We start from the raw sequence: 9,314 nt of genomic DNA, 5'->3' as shown, positions 1-9,314 counted from the left end.
CCCCCCCCCCCAAACTGTCGCGAGGGCTGAAATGAAAAGCGTCTTGGAGGTCAAGACATCCTGAGACGGCAGCAGCCTTATCTTTTCTAGAAGGGCTCAGTACTTCTGTGAGGTGTGTGTGGGGGCGGGGGGAGGGTATCTGGGATTTTCTGTCCCTTCTTTCCCCCAAGGGCACCGAGACGCTGGGATGCTGGAGCTTTCTCAGAGTGAGCTGACTGTGGGGCTGGGGGCGGGGGGCTGGCCTCTCCTGACCCCACTCCCGCCCCCTCCCCCGCCCGCGGACGCACATGGACTGGGTCACACACCGGCCCTCCCTGCCATAAGGTGGGTGAGGCTGGGCAGGCGACCTAACCTTTTGAGTCTCAACAGTCCAGCACGACAAGATCAAATGGGCGGTGGGTCTGGTATGTAAGACAGACCCAAAGAAGCGTTGCCTCTGTTTTCCTTGTGGGGACGGGGCTGCTGAACCCCACGGAAGGTCAAAGCTCCGAGCCGGCGCCGAATTCACTTCCCGACGCCCCGAGTGGGGTGAGTACCTCGACGAGCCGGGGTCAGGTCAGCTCAGGGCGGCCAGGGGCCAGGCCTCCCTGCACCCCTGCCCCGGAAAGGGCTCTGCGCTCGCTGGCATTTGGAAAGGCCCTTATCGTCACCGACCCCTGGTGGACCTCGGATCTCAGATCTCTCGCCAGCAGGCTGTGTGGCCCTCACCCGGCCTGGGGGGGGGTGGGGGGGGGCGGGGTGGAGCCTCCCACCTGCCCAGGACCACCCAGGAACAGGAACAGGGCCGGGAGCGCCCTTTGCCAAGCCCCCAAGCCAGCGCTCCGTCTGCTTGGCCCAAAGAAGAAAAGACACCTTCGTTCTGAAAAGTCGGTTCTCCTGTTCAGTCTGCGAGTTCCCCCGAATGGCGGTCACGTTTCAAGCCACCAGGCCCTTCTGCACTCTCGGTGCAGCGAAGCCGAGTCTGAGGTTCCTGCAAGAACACTGACAGGTTCGCCACCCCCGCTTCCCCGGCCCTCCGATAGCGCTGACCTTGGGCAACGCTTCCGGGCTCTTTTCCGTGGTGTCATACCCGCGACCTGCGGGCAGCTCACCCTGGGTCTCCTTGACCTGCCGCTGTGTGGAAGCAGAAGAGGACGCCCCAGTTTGCCAGGGACACCCGTCTCCCGTGGGAACAAACGCTCGCATCTGGTCTGTCCGTCTTCTCTCGCTGCGTTGCCTCTAGCCGACCAGTCCCCGTGCTCCTTGTGGGTGAGCCAGGGTGCAAGCATTCGCCGAGGCCCCAGCAGGGGAGAGGTGTGGGGAGACCGCGTCCACCCCCCACCACCGCAAGGCCATGCACGCCTTGCCCCATGGGACGCGGCTGGGGACACGCGGGACTGACCTGGGCTCCGGCGTCCCTCTCCTGTGCTGCACCCGCCCTGCTGAATGACACCAGACGCGCTCCTTGCCTTGGATTCAGACGCCTCGGCTGCAAAATGCGGGGGTCTTGGCCACCGCCACGCTTCCCCGTGGCCGTGGCCACGCCGGCCTCGCTTTCCTAGACCCAAACCACCGGCTTTCTGCGCCCAAAGAAAGAAAGAAAGAAAGATAAGCGTTTCTCTCCCCATATGGCTAACAATGAAGCTTGGGAGCAGACCAGGGACACAGCGGCTGGCCCAGTGTAGACACACATTCGTTCACTTTTGAATGGAGAACAGAAGGAGAACCCGCTGTGAGTGTCCCCAGGACGATGGAGGGGAGCCATGTCCCAGCCCTGCAGTCTCTGATGACAGGATGACCCGGATGTGGTTCTGCTGACCCACGTGAAGACATGTCACCGTGTGTCACCTGGCATCTATCCGAGGGGAGGTTCCGGTCACACCGAGCTCTGCTGGAGGAAAGGGCGTCAGCTGCAGGAAATAAAACGTGCACTGTCCTGACCCGCTGACTTGCAGCCCTAAAATGAGGTTCTTTGTGACACGGGGGACACAGTTTCTCCCCGAGACCTGTCTTTGACCAAGGCCCGTTTGGATCTGTTTTCCCTCGACCCTCTCCCTCCTGCCCCGATCCCGAGATGGGAAGGGGACAGACGTCACATACGTGTGGTCTTCCTTCGTCTCCACAGGGCCTGCCCTCGGGACCCCCGGGGGCTCTGTCATCAACAGGGTTTGCTTGCACACCGGACTCGCAGAAGGGGGAATTTAGTTCCTGCCTTTGGGGCTTCACCCCCACGCTGGCGGGACTAGTGTCCCTTAACCCTGTGTGTCCACCCAGAGCCTGTGAATGTAACTTATTTAGAAACAGGCTCTGGGGCGCCCGGGGGGCTCAGTCGGCTGAGCGTCCGACTTCAGCTGAGGTCACGATCTCACAGTTCATGGGTTCGAGCCCTGCATCGGGCTCCGTGCTGACAGCTCGGAGCCCGGAGCCCGCTTCCGATTCTGTGTCTCTCTCTCTCTCTAAAGTTAATAAACATTAGAAAAAACTTAAAACAACAACAACACAGGCTTTGCAGATGCAGTCCAGTTCAGGTGAGGTCATGCTGGACGACGGTGGGCCCAGTCCAGTGACTGTATCCTTATAAGAAATCCGGACACAGGCACATGCAGAGGTGAGGTGGCCACGAGACAAGGCAGGGGAGCCTGGAGGGAGCCCCCACAAGCCCGGGAGCACCGAGGACGGCCAGCAGCCACCAGAAGCTGGAAGAGACACGGAAGGTTCTCCCCTCGAGATGTCAAGGGAAGCACGGCCCTGCTGACACCTCACTCTGGACTCTCCGCCTCCAGAACCATGACAGGTTATGCTTCCATTGTCTGACGCAGACACAGGGAAGAAACGCACCCCCGGGAGGGGACAGAGGCCCCGTGGCCCGTGGCCCGGCTGCAGGGGAATGAGGCAAACACGGTCCAGTGAAAGCACCTGCCTCGTGTGACGCACATCCTCCTCGTGCTCCCATTCTGCCTATGAGTCCCCGTAATCATCTGAGAGGTGGGCTGGGAGGGGGCTGTCACCCCCACTTTCAGATGGGGAAACTAAGGCCTCGAGAGATAAAGGGACTGGCCCAAAGTCCAGCAGCTGGGCAACAGGAAAGCCTGGATTCTAACTTAGCTCCCTCGAACCTGGGAATCTGGGGACAAAAGGCCTCGTGTGGGCTCGGTGTTATGTGTTGTTTCCAACCTCACCCCTAGTGGGATGTCCCCTCGGGCGCTTTGCTCGCTGACCAAGGACGCCATCGGTGCTGGTCCCCCCGAAGCACCACAACAGAGCGTGACTCCACAGGGCATGATCTGGGTTTTGACCCCCCGAATCGGGAGTCTCACAGACAGAGGTAACGCACCGTGAGCCTTCTCCAATCGGCGCTCAGCAGGTGCACACGTCACATATAACCGACCTGCTTCAGTCCGGCAGGGGGGGTTCGCGAAAAGTCACTGGCCAGACAAATTTTCTCTTGCCTACTGTGTTTCCGGTGGCTTCAGTTACCTCCATCAATACCTGGTCCCCGACTCTCCCCCTACTCAGGGCTGACCCAACTCTTGGGGGCACAGAGCCCGCCTCCAGGCCCTGTGGTGCAGAAGGGGTCGGGCAGGAGGACATTGGCCACTGTGGAGAGCTCTGAGTCCGGAAGGAGAGCAGGGGGTGCGGGGATCCCTGGAGGGCAAGTTGGGGAGCGAAGGGGGTCCGAGACCAGGGCCCGTGCAAAGGGCAGTGTCTGGGGGGTTATCAGGGAAGCTTCACGGAGGAAGCGTGTTCCTGCGGGATCCAGAGGGAAGAAGGCTGGCTGACAGGGGTGGACGGGCCGTGACCACCCAGCCCCGTGGCCCGAAAGCTCCACCGAGTGCCGAGACAGCCCCTGGGCCGGCAGCCTGAGCTCCCAGGGTCTTTTTTCTTTATTTTTTAAAGTTTATTTATTCATTTTGAGAAAGACAGAGAGAGTGCAAGCAGGAGAGGGGCAGAGAGAGAATCCCAAGCAGGCTCCACACTGTCAGGGCAGAGCCCGACGCGGGGCTCGAACCCACGGAGCCGCCAGATCGTGACCGGAGCTGAAACCAAGAGTCGGGCACTTCACCGACTGAGCCCCCCAGGCGCCCCTGAAGTCCCAGTCTCAGAAGAGCCGGGCACTCGCCCGTGAGGGTGACGCTGGGGCAGCACACGGGCTGCAGAGATCCCACAGGGTGCGTCTGCTCCTCCTCCTCCTGTTCTCCCTCATCCCTCCCGGGCCAAGAAAACCAGGGCTCGGCAGCCGGTAGAAGACACCGCCGTTGGCGACAAGGGCGGGCGGGAGCCCCCGCGTGCATGTCCTCGGACAAGCTACTCTGGGCTGTCAGTTTCAAAAGAGGGGGTGCTCTTATGGGGCCACGCGACACGAGGCAGTGGGGCACCGCTGTGGCCCTTGGTCGTGGACACGCTCAGGCCGCGTCTCCTCCGGCCCCCGCCCGGTCCCCCGCCTCACTGTTCCCGTTCTGCCCCCTGCCTCCCTCTCAGCTCCGCTCCGGTCCTCTCTGGGTCTGTGTGACCCTCCAGCCCACTCGTCCTCCACCCCCCTCCGGTGGTCAGGCTTCCCTGGTCCCGCGTTCGCCTCCGCGCCTCACTTCCCTTCCCGGTTCGCTTCCCTCCACCCCCACCCCACCCCATGCCAGAAACTTCCAGCAGAAGCAGCACAGACAGGCCCACCTGTGCCAGGCCTGCCTTCTCTGCTGGGCCTCGTGTCCCCGCTGGGCCCCTGGGTCACGTTCACGCCCACAGCCATCCCTCGGCTCCAGCTTTGGCCTGAGTTAGAAATGTCTGGCTGTTCTTAACTCCCGGAGGTGATTCTCAGAGCTGTCGCCCTCCCCGATGCCCCCAGTGCCTCTGCCCCAACGACAGGCTGCATGCGGCTCGTCGGGTCATTATAGCCGCTCACAGCCGGCCGGCAACTCCCGGTAAGGCGCTGACCCGTCTTCCCGCTGGGCCAAGCCACCTCCCTGGAACCCGGCTCCGGGGGTGACACTCCCCTGCCCCCCACTGCCCCGATGGCCTTGCTCCTCTGACTGGCACAAGGGCCCTTGCTCTCCGCCACCAGCCAAGCCTCTTCTGACACGTCCCTCCAGCAACGCAGGCAAAATGATCCCTGGCCTCCTCCGAGGGTCCCCACTCCCTTTCTCTCCCCGTGGAACCCCCCTTCTTTCTGCTTCCTGCCCGGCTGGCGGGATCTCCCTGCTTTGAGAAAACATCCCACTCTCCCCGGGGAAGTGGGGACACGTCCTTAGGCTTCATCTTGCAGTGAGGCTGCTCTCGCTCACCGCAAGGCGGGTGACCCCCTCCCTGGGTGACGCTCGTGCGGGAGTGCAGTCCCTCCAGGTGGGAGCCCGCACGCGGGGGCTGACTGGATAGACCCGAGAAAGCCGCGTGTAAACAATTTTTAATATGCTGAAGCACATTAAAAATGCATTGGGAAAGCTGGCTAGTTAAAGGAATGCCATAGGGAACTGTTCTCTAAAATGAGAGCTTCTTTGTGACGGGAATAATCACCCCCTAATTCACACGGCACCCGCGTTTGACTCTTCATTGACAATATCGCCTCTCTTAATAAAAAGAACATCTTACAAGGACGTTTTTTTGTTGTCAGAACCTTTATTCCCCGGGGGCAGCAATAATGCCAATGAGCGACTGGGCCAGAAACTATAATGAAATATTCACTAAAAGTATGTCAAGTGTCCAAGAAACTGTGAAGCACATTTGTAGGTGTCTTTGCTGGAGGTTAAGGAAAGTTACGGCCGGGGCCACAACGGGGTACGTAATTCGCTCTCACGCCGTCACCTGGACCCCCACTGGGCTCGTGCACAGGGCAGGGTCCTCGACACAGGGCGCGGCACCCCGGAGGGGTGGTCCTTGAGTTTCACAGGGCAGGTGAAAGTGAGCGCAGGCGGGCTGGGGGGGGACCCTCTCCCTCGCCATCCCCACCCCACCTTCCCTCCCGCACAACTCTGAGCCTGTTCAGAATCCTCCCTACCCCACCTGGGGCTCTGGCCCCTTCCGCGGGTGTCCCCTTGCTCCCCTGAGCTGGGCTCGGTCGGGTTTGCTTGCTATGGGTCCCGTGTCTGGTGGCTCCCAACTCCCTTTCCATTCTGCTCCCTCGACCGCGGGTGGAAGGGGGTTCGGAGTTGGCAAATGGCAAATGGTACACAATGAAGCTAGGGGGCTGTTACTGGTGGGGCCAGCCCTCTCTGGGACTCTCCAAGGTGCTGACAAGGTATGTCCCAGCAGCAGGCGCTCCCTCTAAAGGCAGATGTGATTTTCCAGCCGGGGCCACGGAGCCGCGTCCACAGCATGGCAACGGCCCTGTCCACGCACCCCTCCCCCCATGGGACGGGGCTGTGGGAACCAGTGGAAGGCTGAGGAAGCACAGGGAGCATCTGCAGAGGCATCCGCTCTAGGACACGGCAAGGGTGGGGACCTCCTCTGAGCTCCTCTCGCCAGCACCGGTCAAGACACACGTAAGTTCAGGTAGGGACAGAGCACGCTGCCCTGGGGAATTTTCTGACTCTATTGCCCACGGTCACCTAGAGAGAGGATGGCCTGGACCAGTCTCCCGCGGATCCTTAGACCTTCTGCCAGCCTCAGGCCAGGACGAAGGATGGGGCTAAACCCAAAGGGACGTGGGGCCCAGGGCCACTCTGTCCTGCTTCTTCCGAAGAGCCCCCTTCTGCTCTCAATGCAGCTGGTTGACCAGACATGGGCTCAAAAGGGCTTGGGTGGGAGTGGGGTGTCCCCTCCCAAGAGGGGGAAGGCACTTGGAAACTCCCTTCTGGGTCCCCACGCAGCCTGCCTGCTCCAGACATCTATGTCTTTTCAACTGCTTAGCGGGTAGGTGAGCCCAGCAGCCACGCCCCTGCTTCTGTGGGTCCTGCTCGACTCGTGTCAGTGGGGACAGGCCTGGGCGTGGCCGGCCTAGGGTGGGTGAGGGATTTGCTCAGTAAAGGGGTGCTGCCCTTTATCCATACCAGCCGGGCTGACCCCTGGGGTGTCCCTCATGTGTTTCGATGATCCTGCTCTTCTCTGGGGCTTTCCATCACAGACAATGGTAGTCAGGTGGCCCCCAGGTCCCTCAGGGAGTCTGAGAGGCCACACTTGCAGACACCGTGCTGAGAGATGCTCTGCTGGTCCCTCCGGCCACACCCATGCACCTGTCTGGAGACCTGTCTCTTCCCTTCCCTTCCTGCGGCCTTCCTTGCGGAATTCACCAAGACGCTGCACCTTCCCCTGAACTCCAGAAACCCCACTCCCCTACAAGCCCCCCAGATTCCCATGGGAATGCTCAGGGCTGCACCTCCTTCCTCCCCACAGCACCACCCCTTCCCCCTGCTTCCTCTTCCCCGGGGGCACCTGAGAGCTCACACCATCCCCCATCACTTTCCTCCATCAGTGGACAAGTCTACCCGCATCCCACGACGAAAACTCCAGGGCAGAGCTACAAGGAAAGGTGGTCCAATCCCGAGCAAAGACCACTTTCCGCTGCTTGTGTATGCTCATCGGAAGAGCTGTTTGGTTGGTTTTTCGTCTGTATGTCTGTCTTTTACTCTATGTTGTCCTAGTAATTTTCCAGAACTGATATCCACATTCCTTTGCGGGTACAGGTGAAAATGCCGTCAAAGTAACATCTTCGGTTGCGATGATGTCTGAGCGTTGGTGGGCTTCTCCAACATTCGGAATCCCAGTTGACCTGAGCACGGACACAGGCTGGTGGGTATTGTTCCCAGTTGGCAGATGCGGAAACAGAGGCCCAGAGTCAGTATCACCCTTAGATTCTTAGGCCCTTAGGGTAGATGGGCCCCTGCGTCAGGGGGCCTGTCCTTCTGAGCGCTCCCCTCCGCATTTTCCAACCCCCCTCCCCGGGACTGACCACAACAGGGGTGCCATCCGGCCAGTGCTTCTCTTGCGGGCCGACAGAAGGTGCTGACACGTTGGTTTGGAGGTGACTCCCAGTCATGTGGGTCATGTGGGCTACTGACAGCCCGCCCTTGGGCTTGAGCTGTGTGGGAGCCATGCCTTGGCTCTTGCCTGAACAGATTCCAGAAGGTGCCGCCTCTGGTCTACGGCACCTGAGGGCGGTGGGGCTGGTGGCTTTACCCATGCCTCCCGCAGGCTCAACGGCGCCTGTCAGAGGGTCCTCTGGAGGGTTTTCCAGACCATCCCTCCCCACACCCACAGGTCCTTCCAATCAACACCCGGTCCTGCCCCTGATCAGTACATTCAGCTGTGCCGACAGCTCAGAGCCCGACGTGGGGCTCGAACTCACAAACCGCGAGATCCTGACCTGAGCCGAAGTCAGATGCTCAACTAACTGAGCCACCCAGGCGCCCCTGGGACTAGTCTCAAAGAAACGGCCCCAGGAGACTGCGGATGGGGAAGGTCTGCATGGTGTCTGTGCAAGAGTCGTGACTGTGTAGGTAATAACAGCGTTGCCACGTTTTTCTTGCCGTGGGAGACGTGAAACCACCCGGGAACAGTGCCGTTGACAAGGGACACGCAGGGATGGCTCCTGGATGTGGACAGAAAGGAAGGGCACCCAGAATCTTCACGTGTGCCCCTTGACAAATACGTTAGCAACTCTTGCCTACCATCACTCTAAATCCTCACCCCTAAACCACCGTGCCTCTCACGGGCCCGTGGACCTGTGATGCGTCTTTAAATGACATTGCTTCTAGAGACAGGGACCCCGACGAACACTGGCCTGGGGCCTCACACGCCCTCGGGGTGGCCCGTCCCGCCATCCAGTGAGCTGGATGGCTCCAGAGCTGACTCCCTGTGGTCTGTCAGTGCCCTGGTCGGATTCGTCACGTGCCACCCCACTTCTTAAGACGCAGGATTTGAAAGGTATCCTCCCCACCGGGAGCAGGACTTGCCTTTATTTGACGACGACACTCCTGCCGCCAGTGATCCTGCTCCCGCTATGGGACATCCAACCACGAGGGATACAGGTCATACGCTGAGGGGCCCATCGACGGAAGCCAGAAAGGAACTCGGTGATTGGGGTGGAGGCCACGGGTGGTGCAGGCACGTGCGGGTGGGATGGGGACCCAGAAGGCGGACCTGAGCAGCAAGAAACAAGAAACATGTCCAGTGTTCAACCGGGGAGATACGCAGAGGCTTCCTGTGGGAGGTGGCTTGAACTGAATTCTGAGGATGGGGTGTGTGTGTGTGTGTGTGTGTGTGTGTGTGTGTGTGAGATACGAGTGTGGGAGGCATGAACAAGGGCTCCACTGGGGAAGGCTGGACAGTGGCCCCAAAGACCTCCACGTCCCAAACCCCAGAATCTGATTGTGACCTAATATGGCGAAGGCAGTCTGCAGCCATGATTG

At 60.5% G+C, this 9,314-nt stretch overlaps 1 protein-coding gene across 1 annotated transcript in view; it reads right to left on the bottom strand.

Moving 5' to 3' along the window:
* PHF21B (PHD finger protein 21B) overlaps window positions 1–3,209 on the bottom strand; it is a 116,881-nt gene extending 113,672 nt beyond the window's left edge. The window contains exons 1-2 of the mRNA XM_040491815.1: window positions 3,159–3,209; window positions 987–1,113 (exon numbers count right to left, since the gene is read on the bottom strand). Coding sequence (XP_040347749.1) covers window positions 987–1,113; window positions 3,159–3,209 — 178 coding nt within the window. The remainder of the gene's footprint in view (window positions 1–986; window positions 1,114–3,158) is intronic.
* Window positions 3,210–9,314: the final 6,105 nt, after the last annotated feature.

The sequence above is a fragment of the Herpailurus yagouaroundi genome, unplaced genomic scaffold (assembly GCF_014898765.1).
Source record: "Herpailurus yagouaroundi ecotype Mexico unplaced genomic scaffold, PumYag 182, whole genome shotgun sequence".
Classification (NCBI taxonomy): domain Eukaryota; kingdom Metazoa; phylum Chordata; class Mammalia; order Carnivora; family Felidae; genus Herpailurus; species Herpailurus yagouaroundi.
Note: the sequence above shows the minus strand (reverse complement) of the source record. Positions and strands in the feature narration are given on the sequence as shown.